The sequence below is a fragment of the Scardinius erythrophthalmus genome, assembly GCF_964197995.2.
Source record: "Scardinius erythrophthalmus genome assembly, chromosome: 16".
Classification (NCBI taxonomy): Eukaryota; Metazoa; Chordata; class Actinopteri; order Cypriniformes; family Leuciscidae; genus Scardinius; species Scardinius erythrophthalmus.
Window position 1 is genome coordinate 17,078,946 of NC_138236.1, and position 21,072 is coordinate 17,100,017.

General features: G+C 37.0%; 2 protein-coding genes across 10 annotated transcripts in view; both read left to right on the forward strand.

The window, feature by feature from the left end:
* The window catches only part of arhgef1 (Rho guanine nucleotide exchange factor (GEF) 1), a 51,503-nt gene extending 36,301 nt beyond the window's left edge, over positions 1–15,202 (forward strand). For 4 of the 8 annotated variants that reach the window (XM_081388748.1, XM_081388750.1, XM_081388751.1 and 1 more), the window contains 20 exons: positions 2,649–2,790; positions 3,837–3,848; positions 5,054–5,209; positions 6,173–6,363; positions 6,477–6,623; positions 6,754–6,836; positions 6,967–7,092; positions 7,981–8,095; positions 8,356–8,456; positions 8,730–8,804; positions 8,896–8,971; positions 9,070–9,237; positions 9,697–9,784; positions 9,931–10,047; positions 10,219–10,280; positions 10,377–10,520; positions 10,619–10,738; positions 14,071–14,243; positions 14,397–14,497; positions 14,622–15,202. In XM_081388748.1, coding sequence (XP_081244874.1) covers positions 2,649–2,790; positions 3,837–3,848; positions 5,054–5,209; positions 6,173–6,363; positions 6,477–6,623; positions 6,754–6,836; positions 6,967–7,092; positions 7,981–8,095; positions 8,356–8,456; positions 8,730–8,804; positions 8,896–8,971; positions 9,070–9,237; positions 9,697–9,784; positions 9,931–10,047; positions 10,219–10,280; positions 10,377–10,520; positions 10,619–10,738; positions 14,071–14,243; positions 14,397–14,471 — 2,171 coding nt within the window. In that variant the 3' untranslated portion in view covers positions 14,472–14,497; positions 14,622–15,202. The remainder of the gene's footprint in view (positions 1–2,648; positions 2,791–3,836; positions 3,849–5,053; positions 5,210–6,172; positions 6,364–6,476; positions 6,624–6,753; positions 6,837–6,966; positions 7,093–7,980; positions 8,096–8,355; positions 8,457–8,729; positions 8,805–8,895; positions 8,972–9,069; positions 9,238–9,696; positions 9,785–9,930; positions 10,048–10,218; positions 10,281–10,376; positions 10,521–10,618; positions 10,739–14,070; positions 14,244–14,396; positions 14,498–14,621) is intronic. The other 4 variants (XM_081388749.1, XM_081388752.1, XM_081388753.1 and 1 more) reach the window with 2 other exon arrangements.
* A 2,565-nt stretch (positions 15,203–17,767) lies between these two features.
* On the forward strand, positions 17,768–20,830 carry cd79a (CD79a molecule, immunoglobulin-associated alpha). Of its 2 annotated transcripts, none has more exons than XM_081388782.1 (5): positions 17,768–17,906; positions 18,628–18,978; positions 20,101–20,216; positions 20,355–20,414; positions 20,496–20,830. In XM_081388782.1, exons 1-5 carry the CDS (start codon positions 17,867–17,869, stop codon positions 20,613–20,615), a joined length of 687 nt encoding a protein of 228 aa, XP_081244908.1. In that variant the 5' UTR covers positions 17,768–17,866; the 3' UTR covers positions 20,616–20,830. The 2 variants fall into 2 exon arrangements, with proteins under 2 accessions (XP_081244908.1, XP_081244909.1); XM_081388783.1 differs by having other exon boundaries at positions 17,789–17,906; positions 18,649–18,978; positions 20,496–20,824.
* Positions 20,831–21,072: the final 242 nt, after the last annotated feature.

A 21,072-nucleotide genomic window follows, 5' to 3' on the forward strand; every position in this document is an offset into this window, starting at 1 on the left:
GGACGTTTTCCAGCTCATTCAGATTTAGTCAAACTGATGGATAAGGATTAAGACTGTAGTTTTAATAAATCCCTTTTCTTTGCACAACACATTAACATTACAGTACAGACTATCTCTTTTGGCATTATCCTGAACATTGTAAGCATTCAATTCATGTGTCATTGCTCTAGGGAGCACACGTAAAAGCCACATCATTTTAACTTTCTCGGCAAAGAGTCCTTTACATAAAAATCAGTCTACAGGCTTTATAGACAACCTAGGACATTGGGGAAGGTTTCATTACAAGCTGTTCAAACACTGGCAATAAAAAAGCGATTGATACATGAAAATTCTTATATGTAGCCCCTTTAGATTATTTTCTAAACATTTAGTGAGCATTAGATGCTGGCAAAAGTAATCAAAATGTACAAATAAAGGAAATTAGTATGTGCAATTCAGTGTTAGTTTAGTAATATTTATATACTATTATAGTATTGTAACGTGTAGTTCTATGTCTGTTTTGGTTCTGTTTTCCCTGTTCCTGTTTTGCCTGTGTTTCTGATCATTCAGTCAGTTTCCTTTGTTTCATTGTCCGGTATCGTCCATGTTTTTATGTGGTTGTGTGTTAGTTTGCTCCGGCGATCTCCTGTATGTTCCTTTTTGGATTAATAAAGAAGTGTTTGTTTGGATTCTCCTGCATCGTGCGATTACTACTACTACAAAATAAGTATATTATAATTAAAATTACTATATATACTTTTTTTTTTTATATTTTAATTAGTGCTGTCAACGTTAATGCATGCAATTACATTTTTCCAGCAGCATCTGTTTTTTTCTGCCATCCTTTGGCTAGCGTTACATTATATGATCACGTTTTTATTCATGCAAATGCTTTTAAACCATTCAAGCACGACAAGTCAAGAGAGAACGCGCTGTTTATGAACATCCTGTCTTTGTGACACATACACACACAATGCACAGAAAGAAACGCACCAGTATTGTGTGCACAGACAGCGCACAAAATCACTCACTGCTCTTGACTAAAGAACATTTGTAGCTTTAATAAGGATTTAATCTATATTTAATTTATAATTTATGCAGTTCAGACTGTTTGATAACTTTATTCAATTTCTGTATATTTTCTACCTGTTAGACAGGTATGAAGGGGAACAGGTAAATATGACATTTATTATGGGTTTATGTGAGGTTGTTATTTTATGAAGCCTAATAAATGTTTAAAAAAAATTGATAGCTTTCATTCAATTACACTGTAATGTTCAATGGCTATAATTAATGTTTAAAATTATTTTCATTGAGACATCAGTACCTGCATTAGTATCGGTGATACTGGCCTTCATTCATAAAAAGATGCCATTTAACAAGTATTTAAAATATACTGTCTTTATTTTGTTTAATTTAATTTGGAGATTAACTGTGAAATTATTACATTCTGAAATGTATAAAAAAACGTATAAAAACATAAGTGTTTTTAATTGCGATTGATCGCGATTAATCTCAGCATTTTTTTTTAATCTAGTTAATTTTTTAATCAATTGATAGCACTAATTTTAAATTTAAGTACATTTTTGGTCATTTTGTTATGTGCTTTTGTCTGTTTTATATATTTTTTATATTACTATTTAGGTTTTATTTTTATTTTGTTTTTTTACAGTTTGTTTTAGTGCTTCATTTAGCTGCCAAGGCCACATTTCTAATTTTCGTTTAGTTTAAGATTTTCGTCCTAATATTTATATTTTATATTATTTCATCTTTTAACATAATCAAACATGTTAAAAATGTTAAAGGGTTAGTTCACCCAAAAATGAAAATTCTGTCAGTAATTACTCACCCTCATGTTGTTCCAACCCCGTAAGACTTTCGTTCATCTTCGGAACATAAATTAAGATATTTTTGATGAAATCTGAGTGCTGGATCACTCCTCCACAGGCTTATGGACACTATAACTTGCTGGCCCAGAAAATGTATTAAAGACATTGTTAATATAGTCCAAGTGACTCCAGTGGCTCAATCTTAAGTTTATAAAGCAACAAGAATACTTTTTGTGCGCAAAAACAAACAAAAATAATGACTTTATTCCACTTTTCATTTCCTTCTGCGTAGCGCGTCTGTGTTTCACGTCACCACGTATCACACACATGACCAGCGTCGCCCAATAGTGAGCCTACGTGGTGACGTGCAACACAGACGCGCTACGCAAAAACACTACGTGAAAAGACTCGAGGCCCAGAGAGAAGGAAATGAAAAGTGGAATAAAGTCATTATTTTTGTTTGTTTTTGCGCACAAAAAGTATTCTCGTCGCTTTATAAACTTAAGATTGAGCCACTGGAGTCACTTGGCTATATTAACAATGTCTTTAATACATTTTCTGGGCCAGCAAGTTATAGTGTCCATAAGTCTGTGGAGGAGTGATCCAGCACTCAGATTTCATCAAAAATATCTTAATTTGTGTACCGAAGATGAACAAAAGTCTTACGGGGTTGGAACAACATGAGGGTGAGTAATTACTGACAGAATTTTCATTTTTGGGTGAACTAACCCTTTAATAGTTTTAGTTAACGATAAGGTAAAAAAAAAACCTGGACATTAATCATATTGAATGACCCCCTAGTGTTTCATGTGCAGAAATTATGTCTCTTTCCTCGTGTAGGTGTCAATAACAATCGGTCAGACCCCAAACCAGTCTCAGAGGGGGGTGATGCATCTCCTGTCAGCATTGGTGGGGGTCTCACCATCTGTGAACCTCTCTCTGGCATTGACATCCCTCCAGAGGACAGTCAGGAAAGTGGCAGGTAAGAAAGCTGGAAAAAGAATGAGGAGAGTATATAGAGACAACTCATAAAAAATGCTAAACTCACAATGAAATAACTAAACAAACTGTTAGCATACTTTTATAACTGTGCAGAATTAGTTACAGTTTTACCTTCTACTGTATAACAAAGGGAGAGTGGTAAAACTCCCTGTCTGCTTTGTCCTGGGGAGCGTGCTGTGTCCCTCCTGTGCTACTGCTCCTGCTGCTGCCCGCAATATACGCTACCCTCCTTGTGGACAGCAAAGACCAAGATGATCCCTTACTGCGCATACCACCTCCCTCCCTTTCCCCTTTTATCCTAACACCCTTTTTTCCCACTCCTCACTTTTTTCTCTGCATTTTGTTGCCTCATTTTTTTTGTTTCTTGTTGTCTGTTTCTTCCTCATCCCACATGATGTACTGCAATGTGAGTCATTTTTGTAAGCTTTCAGTTTTTGTGAGCGTCCCGCAGTCTTCCTTCGCAGCCATCCAACACTGTGTCCTGCAATGTCGCGCCAAAGCACAAAGCTATCAAAATAAGCAGATTGTGAGATTTGGGCAAATATTACGACCACTCAACTATTTGGAGAGTTATGTTTTTGGTTCTGCAGTTAGAAGGTTGTTATTTAGCAGAAGCTGTCATCCGAAGTGACTTACGGTGCACGTTTGACAGGGAAAATTTAGCAGGAGCAACCTGATGTTATGCGCTATGGTACAAAAGCGATAGTTACTTGAGAGATTTGAACCTTCAGGTCATCAGATTTTAAACTTAAATGTAGCTGCTTTACTTATTGTTTATAGTATATGGCATAAAACTAGCATAACTGAATTAGCTGTGCATTTTTATTTTGCTCGTGCAACTGTCCTTCATGTGGAAGCATTGTTTGTTGCTGTTGTCTGTTGTTGTCTCGCTTTGTTGTTGGCCTTCAGATTTGATTTTCTTCGAGGTTAGTTGGTTTATGGTCGGAAGTTTTGGTTTGGTGTATGTTGATAAACGGTTTGTTGTCAGGTATGCTGTTAACTGTTCGTTGTCCTATGTTTTTACAGAAGGAAGACAAGGTGGGTCTGCGCGAATGTCTCTGGGATTTTCTGCCAGCCTCAAGCTGCTACTGATCCACACATGCTCTTACCAAACACAGATCACATTACGTGATATAATTCATATCGTAGAAATTTTGGAAAATTAGTGGCATGGTTTTTTATGCTTTAGATTCACATACAGACTCACACAGACACTCACTGCATGGCTAAGTATGGTTCTACTCTGGTTTCTGGGCTGTAGGGATTCAGGGCAGAGGTATCTGCTTTTTTGGATTGCTTTGCACAAGTGGAACCCAATTACTTGCCAATAGTGTTTTAGGTGTTCAAATGCATTGCGATGGTGTATATGATACTTTTAGAAAGAAATGGAGATGTTTTTCTAATGTGGATTCTAGAAGGGTTTAGACTGTTGGGGCTGAATGAATCTCCTTGATGAATTAGTTAATAACATGTTATGTAGTATAGTGGTTTTAACATCAGTTGTCTTCACATTTCACTCTCTGTTTCTCACTTCATAATTTTTTACATTTTCTACTTCTATCATCTATTCATGTTACCTTTGATCTGTGGTGTCTAACCTCACTGACATCTGTCTGTCCCTTCCACTGTTTTTTTTTTTAAACATTTCCATGCACTGAAACATTTCTGCGACTTTACGCCTTCCCTTTCCACTCTTGAACCCTTCAATTTCCTTTATTTTCCTATCCTTTCTCCCCCCCTCTCTTATTCTTCATTTTCCTTTTCTTGTCTTTTCATCCTCCTTGTTCATTCCTGTTCCCTTACATCTTACTTTTACCTTTCTTTTCTTCCTCTATCTTTTCTTTCTTTTCTTTTCTTTTCTTTTCTTTTCTTTTCTTTTCTTTTCTTTTCTTTTCTTTTCTTTCTTTTCTCCTTTCTTTCTCCTTCCCCTTTCTTTTCCTCTTTCCCTTTCTTTTGGTTTCTATTTTCACTTCTTTCCTCTTCTATTTCCATTTCTTTTCCTTTGCTTTCCCTTCCTATTCCTTTCCTATATCTTTGTCTTCCTTTTTCCTTTCCTTTCACCCTCCTCTTTCTTTTCCTTTTCTTTCATTTCCTTTTTCCTTACCTATCGTTTCCTTCCCTTCTATTTCCTTTTGCTTCTCTACCTTTTACTTTTTTTCTTTTTTTCCTTTGTTTCCTTTCCTTTCCTTTCCTTCCTCATCCTCTTCTTCTCTTCAACCTCCCACCCTCTCTTGGGTGTTCAGGAATGTGCGGCGCAGTGAGAGCCTTTGTGTGGAGCGGCGTCACTCTCGCCGTGGTGGCTCTACCCGGGCCAAGCAGTCTCGCTCCCGTAGCGACGTGGACCTGCAGTCAACTTCCACTTCCCATCCCCTCTCACCCTCCCCACAGCATTCAGTCCCGTAAGGCAAAGACTAATTGTCACGCACACTCATATACACACCATCCACAGGAGACAGCAGCACAAAAGGCTTCTCAGTAACTCATACTGAGTTCAGAGATTGTGATCATCACTACCTTAAATGGATAGTTCACCCAAAAATGAAAATTCTGTCATTATTTTACTCGCTCTCATGTCAACACAAATGAAGATCTTTTTAAAGAAATCGGAGAGATTTCTGTCCCTCCATTGACATCTACGCAACTACCGCTTTGACGCTGCAAAAAGTTCATAAAGAGATCGTAAAACTAATCCATATTAATTGAGCGGTTTAGTCCAAATTTTCTGAAGAGACTTGGATCGCTTTATATGATGAACAGATTGAATTTAGGCTTTTATTCACATATAAACATTCATCAACTCACACATCAGTTGTGGTAAACGGAAGCTCAAGCATGTTCGCTTGACGTGCGATAACCAATGAGGTTCATTCGCGTGTGTTACACAGCAACCAATGAGGTTCATTCTCGTGTGTTACGCAGCACGTTTGAGCTTCCGCAAGAACCAAGCAGGTTTGGTTGAGCTTCTGTTTATGTTCGCTGATGAATGTTTAAATGTGAATAAAAGCCTAAATTCAATCTGTTCATCACATAAAGCAATCAAGTCTCTTCAGAAAATTTGGACTAAACCGCTCAATTCTTATGGATTAGTTTTTACGATCTCTTCATGAACTTTTTGAGGTGTCAAAGTGGTAGTTGCGTAGCTGTCAATGGAGGGCATTTCATTAAAAAGATCTTCATTTGTATTCCGAAGATGAACGAAAGTCTTACGGTTTTGGAACGACGTGAGGGTGAGTAATTAATGACAGAATGTTAATTCTTTAATTAATTAATTAATTTGGGTGAACTAACCCTTTAACTATTTTCACATTGCTTAACATGCATGTATCCCTTTTCACTTTGTTCCCTTTATTTGTCTCTCACAGTGTGGAAGGTGGATTGTTGACCGATGGCCCCTTCACTGGTCCTGCTTTTGGCCCCTTCCCACAGCAGGAGGAAATGGAGCCCCGCCTCCTAGAGCTTGAGCAGGACCCCCCCAACTGGAGGGAACTTGCCCCCAGTGAGAGCCTGAAAAAACTGAGCAAGAAGGAAATCAAAAGACAAGAAGTCATCAATGGTAATAAATGCAAGAACATAAAAAAAAAATGATAAAAATGCCTTAATGTTTTGTTGGATCTGCTATGTAGCAAGGTGCAATGATGAAAATGTTTTTCTTTCTGTGTCTCTCAGAGCTGTTTGCGACAGAGCACGCTCATGTTCGTATGCTGAGCGTATTGCAAACTGTGTTTTCTAAACCACTGGAAAGGGAAGAGATTATGAGCGTACCTGAGCTGGCCACCATCTTCCCCAGCCTGGATGAGATCATAGAGATGCACTGTACGTAACTACCTCAAATGCATTAATACACTGAAATCTGCATGGTTATAAGATATTTTGATTGCCATTCAAGTTGTACATAAATAGTCACGACAGACTTGATATAGCTAAAATTCATTCTTTTTTTTAGATGCTTTTTATGAGAACCTGAAAAAACTGCGCGAGGAAGATGATTACATTGTCAAAATCATAAGCACGCCACTTCTCAACAGGGTAAGTGGCTTAGAGTGTGCTAAACGCTAGTTTTTCCTTGTTTTTTTAACACTGGGTCATTCAGCATTCATCTTGAATGCTTGAATGTATATTTGCTGTTATACAAGCAGACATGTCTTTATCTCTGTAGTTCAGTGGATCAGAAGGAGAATGGTTTCAGAAGCTTACCGCACGCTTCTGTAGCTACCAGTCCTGGGCTCTGGAGCTGATAAAGAGCAGACAGAAGAAGGACCCCCGTTTTAATCTTTTCATACTGGTACGTTTACACTTAAAACACTGTTGTCCTTGTTATTGCTAGTAGTCGACAGACACAAATGGATTGTCATGGGTAAAAGTGTTAACTTGACTTTTTCTGGAGACTTGCCATCTTGTAGTCATTAGCTACATTTCCATCCACCTATTTTTATGCACATTTTCATCATTCACATAAAAAAACACTGGATGGAAATGCCAAAATGCAAAAAATGCACATGTGCTCAATTGAGTCAGATAAACTTTTTATCCGATAAGAGGACATGTGCATAAACTGCGATGGAAACACATTTACAGAATAAATTCCTCAGTGTGCATCAGAAAAAACATTATGTCTTTGCAATGGGACAGCATAACTAGACTAACCAGCTGACTAATCTCATTGCACAGCATCTGAAATGTTGCTCTAGTCATTCTGAAATGCCTGCGCAAAGTCCCTCGTCAAAGTGATCCGGTATAATTACCTGCCAGAACTGTCTTACACGGCTGTGTTCCCAAACAGCAGGCATCCGCCTCCGAAAGCAAGATAACTTTATTGCGTTTCGTCTGTGCACTCTGAGGTCGCAAGTAATTTATTATATACGAAATGTTTAAATACAGTTGCGTCTCCTATTGCAGGAACTTCCATTTTTCTTAGTGATATTTAGCTGCAGTTTATCAGGAAGTGATAATTTTGTTCTCCTCTGCTCACTGGATGCAAACGGTGCTCGCATTATTCACAGATGTTTTATGTGAAATTCCAATTTTGTGCAGAAGTTAAATTTGCAACTTTGGATGGATACATAGCTATTGTAGTCCAAAATGAATTTCCCCAAAATAGGAAATTCAGTTTTATTCTATTCTGTCTCAGAATGTCTTTTGGGAAATTGAATCTTTTGTGTTTATGTTGTAGGAAGCAGAGAGTAAGCCACAGTGTCGGAGGCTACAGCTGAAGGATATCATTCCCATAGAGATGCAAAGACTAACCAAGTACCCTCTTCTGCTGGCCAATATTGCAAAGGACACAGGTGTGTGTTTCATTTCTATTCATACTTTATTTATAGTAAACCTTTTGTGCAAATAGTGCTGCCTCCAATATTGTAATGTCATAAAATCTTGTCCTTTGGGATTTTTCTCAGCAATTGACAGTATATGCAATTAATTATCCTTAATTTGATTGCTTAATCAGCATATCTGATTATATAATTACTGTTAGACAGCACTAACAATACTGCAATATATTACACAAAAAAAAGTCAAGTTTATAGCCAGTGTCAATTTCTTACAGTGGATGAAGCAGAAAAAGAGAACATTAACCAAGCTGCTGAATCCTGCCGCAAGGTCCTTAACCACGTCAATGAAGAAGTCAAACTCATGGAGAACCTGCTGGTTAGAACATTCAGTTTAAGTTCTTTTAAAAAAAACAGGGTCTACTAAGACTGTGTGGTTTGGCATTGCCTGTAGCATTACTACATTCCAGTATGTTGTTATGTACATATTTAGTGTGATATAAAATTGCTCATACGGTGATAAAAAATGTCAAGTCATATCGCCCACCCTATATGGATAGTTTAAGCTTGATTCATAATTTCTAATATGCATTTTCCACACCACTTCTCTCAACTCTTTTTCTCCTAAATTTCCACTCTTCTTTAAACTCAGATTTTGAAAGACTACCAGCGCCGACTAGACACCTCAGGATTGAAACCCAGTAATGACCTCTACAGTGAGTACAAGGTGAGAAATATCTTGATGTATGTATCAGTCCCGTTACTAATGAAGGCACTCTCAGAATGGTATGATATCCACTCTTTTCTCTATTCATCAGAACATTGATCTGACCAGCAGAAAGATGCTGTATGAAGGATCTCTGACATGGAGGGTGACCAAGGAGAAAGCGATCGGTAATCTTGCAGATTGACGAATTTGATGGTTTTCAGTGTCATCAGTCTGTAATCAAGAACCAGGCCTGTTACTCACTCTATTTTTTGTGTCTTTGCAGATGTGCACTGTGTGTTGCTGTCAGACCTGCTGGTCTTGCTTCAGAAGCAGGATGATAAGATGGTTTTGAAATGTCAGAGCAAAAGCAACATCGCTGCGCAAGACGGCAAACTGATGCTGAGTCCAATCATCAAACTGGAGTCTGTTTTTCTCAGAGACGTGGCCACTGGTGAGTGAGCGTTTTTAATGAGTTTCAGTGAGTTAGCTTGTTGTTTTCTTTCTTTTTCTTTTTTTTTTTAACCTAATTTTTATTATTGATTTTCAAGAAAATGTTTTATATAGTTGTTATGCCCTGCCTAAGGTAAAGGACGCAACATGAAAAGTAAAAAGACTTTAGTTTGAAACAATAAAGATTTTTTTTTTTAATAATTGAATGCTTTAATGGCAATGAAAAATGGATTTTAACTTTAGGAACCGACAAGGCCAAAATATCAAACAGAAAAGCTAAACAGTTTCTCTCTAACTAAACCTTATTCAGAAAAAAAGAAAAGAAAATTAACTTACCTGACTCTTTAAGCATAAACAATAAATAAAAAACGAATAGCATCAGACTCCCTACTAAACTATATATATATGTATTCTGAAGAACATAAGTTTGATATGCAGTTACTTTCGTTCTTTCCATCAGACCCGAAGGCCCTCTACGTCATCTTCACCTGGGAGAGCGGAGCACAGATCTATGAACTAGTGGCTCAGACCGTAGGGGAGAGGAAAAAGTGAGCATGTGAACCATATAAAGCCACTTATATGGAACGTTTACATGAATGACTGACAAGCAGATTATATGAAATTTTGCTTTTGATGAATTGAGATCCAAAGCATATAATTTGATCTGACACTCACAGTCTGTTTAATGCTTCAGTTGGACAGAGGCGATCAAAAATACGGTTGAAGAGTTGAAAAAGAAGGTTGGGAAACCGCTGGAAAGAAATAGAGGTGGCAGCACGCCCAGCAGCTCCATCGGACCTGCATATAACTCGTGAGTGTGGTTGTGGTTGTTGTTGTTGTTGTTGTTGTTGGATGGGTTTTTTTTTGGCAAATGACAAGGCCCCATAAAAGAATACAAGCATCCTTTTAGAATGGCGTTCCACCACTTGCCTACTCTAAGCCAACTTCAGTCATCAAAGCTCTTTCCATTTCTCTTCTCCAGTTTTAATCCTCCTCTTAGCCCCACTGAGAATGGAGGAGACCTGTTGAAAAGTCGCAGTATTGGTGAGATTTTTGGCTCTTGGAAACTTGGATATTAAGCCTATCCATGTAATTTTACTGTGGTGTTTTATTGTGACTGTGTGCTTTATTTCACCATAGGGCGATTTAAAGACACTCTTACTGATGAAAAGGTTAGAGAAACTGATCCTTCACTCATAGACTACCTAGCTGCCCATGGCTTTGACCTGCTCACCCACAGCCACACCCCTCCAGAGAAGTCCGCTAATGGTGCTTTGGACGAAGGTCAGCATTTATGAAATTTTATACAATTCTAACAGGCTGCATTGCACCCCTACAATTTTATTCCATGCTTAATCTTCGTGCTTGTATACCTCTCGCAGTCATGTATTTGAAGAGGCTATTTGTTGGGAGTATTAGCCTGTCAGATGATTCTCAGACTCTTGGGGAAAATGGAGGGATGGCACCTGAAAGCCAGGAGGCAGATGGAGTTCATTCGTCAGGTACTGCACACATTAGGGCTGTTTTCGACTAAGGATTTTCATAGTCGAATCTGATTCGTTAGATTTTGCCGTAGTCGACTGATAGTCGAACCTTTTTTTTTTCTTTTTTTTTTTTAGATAGCAGCTAGATTTTTTCCATTTCAAACAAAAGAGCTAAAAAACACATATATATCACACATATATCATAACATTTCATAAACATGAGGAGCAATATGATAGAGAAATTTGGTGATGGTTGTTTAGGTACATTAAATCACGTAAAGCTTTTTCACGCCCATGAGAACCGCGTGGAGTCAACTCACAGCCGCTCCGCAGCCCTGCTGAAAATGTGAAGCAGAAACGCTTAATATCAGATAACGTCCATAATAATTGGACTCTGGGTTCGATTTTTGACCATTTTCAGTGGTTATGAGGAGCAATATGAGAGGGAAATTTGGTAATTGTTGTTTAGGTACATTAAACAACGTAAAGCTTTTTAACGCACATGAGAACCGTGTGGAGTCAGCTTTTTAACGCACATGAGAACCGTGTGGAGTCAACTCACAGCCGCTCCGCAGCCCTGCTGAAAATGTGAAGCAGAAACGCTTAATATCAGATAACGTCCATAATAATTGGACTCTGGGTTCGATTTTTTTTTATCATTTTAAGTGGTTATGTGGAGCAACATGAGAGGGGAATTTGGTAATCATTGTTTAGGTACATTAAACCATGTAAAGCTTTTAACGCACATGAGAACCGTGTGGAGTCAACTCACAGCCGCTCCGCAGCCCTGCTGAAAATGTGAAGCAGATTTTTGAATACATTTTTATTTATTTACATTAGTAAGCTACAGGACATCGTCTTTTAAAACATGACCTGAAAAAATAAAATAAAAATGGTACCCAGCCCTTCTGAAAATGCGAATGCGTCTCTGTCCCCAGCGCATTTCAAACCAAACTGACGCCCATGTATTCGACTATGAGGTTCATAGTCGAATCAGACCTCTCCGAATCGAATCGTTGAATCCTCGACTATTAGAAGTCAGCCCTAGCACACATATTGCTTTAGGTTTTAAGCTGAAGAGGTTCAGCCTCACACTTAATCATCAAGTACAGCTGTGATCCCTCCTAACCAAACCTCATTCAAGTCTGTGATAAATCCTAGTAAAAAATGTTGCTGTATAAGATTATTATTATGTGTGTGCAGGTCCGTAGCCAGACTATTGAAAGGGGGGGTTCTTTTTTTCAAAAAGTGGACCTTTTTGCAGTTTTTCTCCTCCTTTTGTATTTAGAGCCGGATTAGCAATTCCCTGTGCCCTGGGCATCAAGAGTAAGGCCCCGGCGTAGTTAGGGGGGTTCGGGGGCATGCTCCCCCGAGAAAATTTGGATTTCTCTGATCTACATATGTGCAATTTAGGACTTTTGAAGGCCAAAAAATTATAAGAAATAGGCTAGCTTTAAAACCTTGTCATAAGATTATTTGTCAATACCTGCTCTCTCCTCATCTTCATATTTCTTATTGTCTCAGTATTCTTATACTGGCCTATTTCTACCTCTCCTAAAGCTGAACTTTGACTGATAGTCTTTTCATTTTCATCTGTGTCAGTGACGAAAGTATAGGCTCAACTGATATTTATAGCCTATGTTTTATGAATCATTTTCTTAGACAAGTTAATTTACTCAATGCTAAAGCTGTAGCCTAATTCAGTAGGCCTTGACATTAGGAACCTTCTCGAAGCTTTGGAATTTGAAAACGTCTGTTTTTAAATGTTAAAAGTAATTTTAAATCATACAAATTATAGTCTACGTTTAACGCAGTTGGTGGAATTGGCAGACGTTCCCTTAAGCATCGTGCGCTGTGGAAACGCGTCAAAGCATTCTCAGGGATAATTATGCTGCATTATTGCACGAATGATTTTGAATGAATATTTTCATCATGTCGATATACAATGTTCACATAATATTAAAACTAATCTTGCTATTGATTGTTAGACCCGACCCTACAGAACAAATGTCCGGCTAATATCGAACCTAAAACGAATTTACCGCGCTCAACCAGCGGGAGTGCATTTCACGAATTATAATCGCTGGCATCAGTCCGAGGGAGGAAAGTCTGCGTGAACCCGCGTAGATGCACTTTATGCAGTGAAGACTGTAAAGTGTTTGATAACTTTATTACATTTCTGTGTAGGCTATTTCTTCCTACCTGTCAGTGCCCCTTAGATGTCATGTGCCCCTGGGCAGGTGACCAGTTGCCCTAATGGTTAATCCGGCCCTCACCTGCCATGTCTATCGGTTCGCTTTCGGGTTCTACTTTCCGCGACTGCTCAACTGGGTTATAGGTTGCCAGGTTGAGGTGACAAACGGGTTGAAATTGAATATGGTGTGTGGATTGTGTGAATACAATGCATTTAATACAAGATCTGGCAACTGGTCAACATTAGACAAACATATTGGTCCGATTATTCATTAAAGGAGTTTGGACCATGCAAATTACGGGAGTTTCCCGGGAGAAATAACAAACCAGGAGGGGTCCGGGAGATAGTGTTAAAAACGGGAGAAACCCGGGAAAAACGGGAGGGTTGACAGCTATGCGCGGCACACACTAGTCCAGCTACAATAATCATATTAATTTGAAACAGCAACCCAGAATATTTGTCACAAGCATTGATTAAAACAATGATGACAATAATCACATGAAAAAAAAAACGAAAAAAAAAATGACTTAAATTCTGGACCTTTGGCAGTGAGGAAGGGGGGTTCGTTCGAACCACCCGAACCCCCCCTGCCTACGGGCTTGGTGTGTATAATGTTTAGAAATTACAATAATCTTTTAGATGTATTTAAGTATATATACATAGATATACGCATATAATAAGGTCCCATTAGTTAACATTAGTTAATGCACTAACTTACAATGAGCAATACATTTGTAACTGTATTTATTCATCTTAACTTTAATTAATACAAATACAACTGTTCATTGTTTGTTCATGTTAACTCATGCCTATTGAATAATATTACAGAGTAGACACAACTTTGATTTTATTAATGTATTTGTAAATGTTGAATTAAATGCTTTAGAAGTATTCTCTCTCTCTCTCTCTCTCTCTCTCTCTCTCTCTCTCTCTCTCTCTCTCTCTCTCTCTCTCTCTCTCTCTCTCTCTCTCTCTCTCTCTCTCTCTCTCTCTCTCTCTCTCTCTCTCTCTCTCTCTCTCTCTCTCTCTCTCTCTCTCTCTATATATATATATATATATATATATATATATATATATATATATATATATATATATATATATATAATACAAACACACACACATTTTGAAATTCCTGATGCCTTTTTTCCCCTCTCAGTGGAGGAATCCAGCACAGAAGGAAGAACTGAAGGAGAAGAGGATGGGGGAGATGGAGGGAATAAAGGAGAAGGGGAAAGAGGGATCAGCGCTCCTCTTGTACTTTCTCAGGAACGCATGGAGGAGGTGCAGAGGAGACTGCATGTTCTCGAGGAGCAACTGAAGAGACTGCAGGTGAGGAGGAATCAATTGCATTTGTGAAACCGAACGGTCAGTTCTTCAGTTCTTGAAGAGGAAGAGAGAAGTAATAGGGCTCCATCCGAGTTAGGGGAAGCTGAGAGAGGTGTCCTTACTAATATGTATCTCTGGTGTTCTGTTTGTTCCCAGGCTGTTGAGGAGGACCATTATAAGTTGCAAGAAGCTCTTGCTAAATATTCACTTCAGGGTGGCCATTTCAACTGAGAAACATCACAACTTGCTGTTACAAGGTACGACTACATACTAAATAAAATACTGTAATCTTTATTTTTACTGTAATCTTTATATTTTTGCCATTCTGTTTTATGTAAGTATAGCAGCTCAGTCTCTGTCATCTGTCCTTTTTGTCCTCAGATCACTGTATGTGCTGGACTTGAGACTTGCTTTTCGGGGATTCGCTGATTGACTAATGCTGCCTGAATGTTCCTGCTCTTATCTCATCTCTCTTCTCAACTGTTCTTTCAGAAGATAGACAGCAGGCAGTTTCCATACCACTGAGAAATGAAATGAAGTGGGTGTTGAGAAATTATAGTGATCATTGTGTATGAATGAGTGTGTATGTGATTCTGTTGAGAGGTGTGAGAGAGAGTCTTTCCAAAAAATGCCAAAGAAATGTGCAACAACTAGAGAGATATCAGAGCGAAACGCTAAGTGTGCATGTGGAAGCATTATAACATGCACGCACACACAAAGATTAACCTGTCTAAGCATGTCAAAAGTAATTTAGTACCAAAAGACTATCTATATTCATAGAAAAGTATAGTGAATGCAGTCTGACACATATGAAGCCTACTGCTCAGACTGTAGTTCAATAAGGTTTTCAGTAAGTTAATTCAAACAGATAATGTGCCCTTTCATATTTCTTTTTGCCATTTTTTTAAGATAATGTTCACTCATCTTAATATTTATTACCATACACCATTACATGCATTTTCAAAAATTACAGATTTTGAAATGGATATATATATATATATATATATATATATATATATATATATATATATATATATATATATATATATATATATATATATATATATATATATATATATATATATATTGAAATATAGGTTGTTCTTTTTTTCTTTTTTTTTGCAGAGTATTGAGCCTTTTGTAACTTGCATTGGCCAAACTGTTGTAAATGGAGAGTAAAAGCACGGAAAACCCTTGTTTTTTTATTTTATTTTTTTACACATCAGAAATCCTGTTATTGCTCTATGAACGAGTAAAGAAATGCTAAGTAGGAGAGATCAATACATGGATGAGGAAGGGGAAGTAGAGAGGAGGTTTGGGGATGCTTGGCTTGCTTTAAGTTAAGTCTAACCCCTCTGCAGTAAAACCAGGCAAGTTCAAATGTTGAGAGATGGAAGATTTGACGTGGCAAAGGTTCGATGTTGAGAGATGTCATCAGGGTTTGAGGAAATATGTGGATATTACGTAGAAGTTTGAATGTAACTAATGCATACAGACCAGCTTGTTGGTACATCCACACTTCGGAGTTGTTACAACATATGAAGCATGCACAATATATAACATTCTCTGACCAGGGTGTTGCCAATAGTACTGTGATAATTCTACACAGGACTGATGATAATCATCACATGTTGCCAATTTTGTGAGCCTCTATGCAAATTCATGTGGTGTGGCTGTAACAGGCAGGCTTCAGTAATTTCGTTTAATTCAGTTTCATGTTCTTACACGTTGGATGCAATGAATATATAGTACTTGTTCGCAAAAAAAATATAACTTTTTTCTGGAATAACTTTATTTCATTCTTAACTATATAAGCAGGACCAAAGAGATGATAGCGGAAACAAAGTTTAGATATGAAAACATCTTAGTTTTGCATAGGGAGGTCAGCTGTAAATTGGAATGAATTACTGAGTTGAAAGGGGGATCTAATTTCTGCTGGATCAACGTCCAAGTGGATGGATTGGCTTGTAAGTGTGATGGCTCAGACTCCTGTTTAAGACAGATGGAATTATAAGTCAGAACTGAATTGCTGTATCAATTATAGAGCAGTATCCTGGATTTCATTATCAGTCCATGTTTTTCAGCTTTAGGGACCAGCTTGTTCTCTCCTGCTCTCCTTATCTTACTAGGAAATCAAGCCACAGAGGATCAGGCACTTGCAGGGGCTTAAAAGTGTTATATCTCAGAGTTCGGAGACAGGGACACAAACAGTAGGTTTTCACACCAGTACTGGAATTATTTTCATCTATTCATGAAGCTACTGCAACAGGTTTTTCTGCCCCCGGTCAACTTTCAAATTATTATTTTACCTTATTTGTTACATAGTGTGATTTATATTCACGTTTAAGTTGTAATTATGTTGTTTATTTTGATAAATGGTAAGGCCTTGTTTCCTTTTCCCTCTTTTTCCTCAGCTGTTTACCTTCATAAGTCAAAAGACATACTGTAGGACTTACACAAAGTGGATTACCAGAAGTCTTGCTTACTGGCCAGTGTTGTTTCTAGTACACATCAATCACAACTTTTTCTTTCTTTTTTTCCTTTTAGAAGTAGCAAATGATAATACTTAATACTTAAAGTTTGGTAATGAAACTAGCAAGATCTGTTCTACCCACTTGACTTTCCTATAGACCTTTTACACAATTTTTTTCATTCGCGATTGCTTGAATAAGCAGTTCATTCATTCTCTTTGATTCTGTTGTTTTGATTTTCTTTGCAAACTATGTAATTACAGTACTATGCATTGCCTATTATAAATAAGGGACTGAGAGAGAGACATAAAGTACACCCTTGACCATACTAACAATAAAAGGCTTCACTGAATTTCACTTTTATGACAGGAGCCATATGTGGAATGTACCACAATTTAAACTCAAGTCATTTTCGGACTGAACCTTTGATATCCCTATTAACTCTTTATAATGCGTAAGACTGGGTTTTGGGTGCGGTCATTTCTCTCTCATCCCTTAAACTTTTCATGTGTATCTGTCACATATACGTATACATAGTGATATATCTGTATGTTTACATCTATTTATAGGGTGCCTTGTGCAAATTGGGTTGGTTGACTTGCAATCTCTTCATTTAGCGATTTTTAGTTTTAAATGCAAACCCCTTGTTCTTTAAAATGGCTGAGTGCTCAGTACTGAGTGCTCTTTGTTAGGTATTTTAAACCCTCTGAGTCTATGATTGTCTTTTATGTAATTGTGTACAGGAGTCCACTTGATACAGGCATTCCATTGCTGTGTGTCTATATAATTGATTATGCAAGGACTATTCTGTGTATTTGGGCTTTGATTTTATATGTAAGTTACTTCAGAACAATGTAGGTACGTTTTTTTTTAATTATAATTTTCTTTTTCTTTTTTTAAATAAATGATCAAAAACTACAAGCTTTTATTGTCTTCAATTTCAAAGCATTCGCTTGATATAAACAGATTACCCCATTATCCAAAAAAGAGAATTATATATGCAAGCGTAATACATATTTGTGTGTGTATACCACAAACTGAAATAGAAGAATGGGTGGGTGTAGATGAAACAGGAAAAGCGGACAGACACTCAAACAGTACATTTACTTGCGAGCAGCAGTAGGTTTCTTTAGTTTGTCCGGTTTATTGGAGAAAATGGAGTTCAGACTGGTCATTTTTTTGTGTTTCTGGGAAGGTGGGTGTTTAACATACATCTAATGTGTTTATGTAGTGTTGATTTTAATGTGGAATGTTAATATTTGTTGAACATTCAATTATAACTAACTGGTTTTAAAGTAATCCAAGCTCTATTTGAGCACCAAAAAAAAAAAAATGTAAATCAAAATTTAGTTTTTAGAAAGCATACCATTTCAAATTGATTATTAAACTTTTTATCTTCTACAAAAGAACAAAGTGTACCATTTCCATCTGCACGTCTGCGTTCTGCTTCAGTGAAGCTGATTTCCTCTCAGAGCAGCTGTTACAATTTGTATCTTAGTGCTAGCAGTGTTTTTTTTTTTTTTTTTTTTTATTCAGTGTGACTTTCGATTTTAAAGGTCTAATTTAATTTTACACTGTAATGTGTAGCTTTTGACTGTATGAATTTAAGTCTTGTCTATAAAGCATTTTGTGGGTGGGAAGTGTACGGTTTAGTTAATAGATTTAAGCATACTGATATCATGTGGACTGAAGTGAATGCCCATTGGGGGAGTAAAGCTGTAGCCCATATTAAGCTGCTTTGATATAAGAGGTTTTTAATCACTTATGACCGTATCTTAAAGAAATCCCCACTGTGCAACAAGTCACTGACTGTTTTAAACACTGCTTTGTTCTGGTGTCTTCCATCCTTAATAAGGCCATATCATTTTTAACTACTGTTATGTGGCTTTTTGCTTTATTGTTGTCCTTTGCATAAGCTGTTGCCAAAGCTGAAGTAGAAGAAGAAGAGCTGAAACTGGAGGCGGATCAGCCGTATCTGCGCGTGGCCGTCGACCATAATGCTACAGTCCGCTGCTGCTACCGTTGGAAAAAGAACCCCAACATCACCTGGATCTTGAATGATCCACCCATCAATGGCACCATAGTGCCCAGATTAGTAAATCAGTCTGAGAATGTGACACCTAAGACAATGAAGGAAATGGATGGAGTCAAATGCCATTCGCTGGATTTCAAGAGCGTCCAACTCAATTATACCGGGCTTTACCAGTGTAAATTGCATTATGATTCAATTCACGCCTTTACCCATGGTACCTTCCTTCTAGTGTACAGTGAGTAAGATCATAGTTATATCTCAATATTATTTCTTGTAATCATCACAGAAACCATTTCAGCTAATAACACTACTGTTGAAAAGTTTGGTATCTGTAAGATGTTTTTAATGTTTTAGAAAGAAGTCTCAGGCTTACCAAGATCCCATTATTATTAACTATAGTAAAAAAATATATATATTTTATTTTATTTTAATTTAGTTTTAGTTTTATTATATATAAATTAAATATACACAACCGTTCAAAAGTTTGGGATCGGTAACATTTTTAGTCTCTTATGCTCAGCCAGGCTGCATTTATTTGATCCAAAATACAGTAAAACAGTAATATTGTGAAATTATTATTTTTAATAATATATTTAAAAATATAATTCCAGTGATGAAAAGTTTCATTTTCAGCATCATTACTCGAGTCTTAAGTGTCACATGATCTTTCAGAAGTCGATCTAATATGATGATCTGGTGCTCTTATTATTATCAATGTTGTGCTTCTTAATATTTTTGTGGAAACAGTGATACATTTTTTTCAGCATTCTTTTCAGGGAGGTTCAAAATATCTTTTATTTGAACTAGAATTGTTCTGTAACAATGTAAAAGTCAATTTTGATTAATTGAATGCATCCTTGCTGAACAAAAGTACTAATATCTTAAAAAATGTACTGCTCTCAAATTTTGAACAATAGTGAATAATACATACTGTATATCATTTTAGATTATGCATGCAATGTACATAATTTGCAGTAGGCCCACTATTTATTCTTCATTACATAAATATGATGTGAAAGTCATAAACTTAACAATGCAAGCACTCAAGCTCTCTTAAGAGGCTGCATTGTGCAATAATCCCCACAAATCATTTAATTGGCTGAGTTAGGCAAATACAAATAGCCCATTCAAAGACATAAACCCAAATTCTATTCATTCATGCTAAGTTTATGTTACTTAACTCTCCTTACACAGGCAAGATTTACTGTCAGGTGAAGTAAACGTGTCAGCTCCTTTTTTTTTCCAGTTGAATTTTTTTCCTGAAATCTTCTCAGGACAATAGTCCATGGTCAGGTTGATCTACTTGCAATGAAGTGCTCTTGTCAATCCTAAGAAAAAATAATGCTTTTTTTATTAGAACCTTTGCAGAAGACCTTGAACCTCAGCGAGAGTGTGAAGAACAGCATCATTACAGCAGAAGGGGTGTTGCTGCTGCTGTGTGTCTTGATCCCTGGCACTATGCTGCTCTGTAAGGTCAGATATGCAGATTTAATGTTGATTCAACATATTAAACGTGTTCCATACGAAAACACATCTGCACCACACACAACAGTAAACAATCAAATAAAGTGATTCCATGAAGATTAAAGGTGGGTAACTTATTTTCTCTAGTCAAAGACGTTGAATGAACTGAATAAGAAGAAAGGACGGGAGGAGGAGAATATCTATGAGGTATGTCCATTTCCATTTTCTTTTTCTTATTACTAACACGCTGCATATTTATGAAAGAGACCTTCACATATCCACCTATAGGGTCTAAACCTGGATGACTGCAACTCAGCTTACCATCAAATTCAGCGCTCCAACAATCAGCAAGGCCCATATCAGGATGTGGCCAACTGTGCAGAAGACATTCAGTTGGAGAAGCCGTAGCTGGATCTGAAGAAACAGGGAAAGGGACCATTTGAAACATGATAGATGAAAGTGTGAACTCTGTGTATTATTTGTGATAAATTGCTTAATTGGTCATTTCATCATTTCATGAGCCTGCTGTCACTGTCTTTGCATCGTCTAATAGTTTGAAGATAAGCTTGCAGTGGTAAATCAAACATATCTGCTAACGATTTGAATAAATTGTATAAAACATTTGTGTTGCTTTGTGTGGATTTTGATGTATGTCTCATTTTAAGGGTGTCCTAATGAAGATTAATGTAATAATAATATAAAAGTAAATAATACATTATTATTATTATTATTATTAAAAAATAACGAATCCACTAGATACTTAAAGTGATAATTAAATAGTAATACATTAGACTAACTGGGGGAGAGACATTATTTTCTTATTTTTTCTTTTTGACGTCACGCATGTTGTAGGAACGTCACTTGG

What these genes read in the sequence shown, in the direction of transcription:
- cd79a (XM_081388782.1), top strand. Translation starts at nt 17,867, where the DNA reads ATGGAGTTCAGACTGGTCATTTTTTTGTGTTTCTGGGAAG. An exon ending in TTTTTTGTGTTTCTGGGAAG is followed by an intron (nt 17,907 to 18,627) that starts GTGGGTGTTTAA and finishes CCTTTGCATAAG; the next exon opens with CTGTTGCCAAAGCTGAAGTA. An exon ending in GCACTATGCTGCTCTGTAAG is followed by an intron (nt 20,217 to 20,354) that starts GTCAGATATGCA and finishes TATTTTCTCTAG; the next exon opens with TCAAAGACGTTGAATGAACT.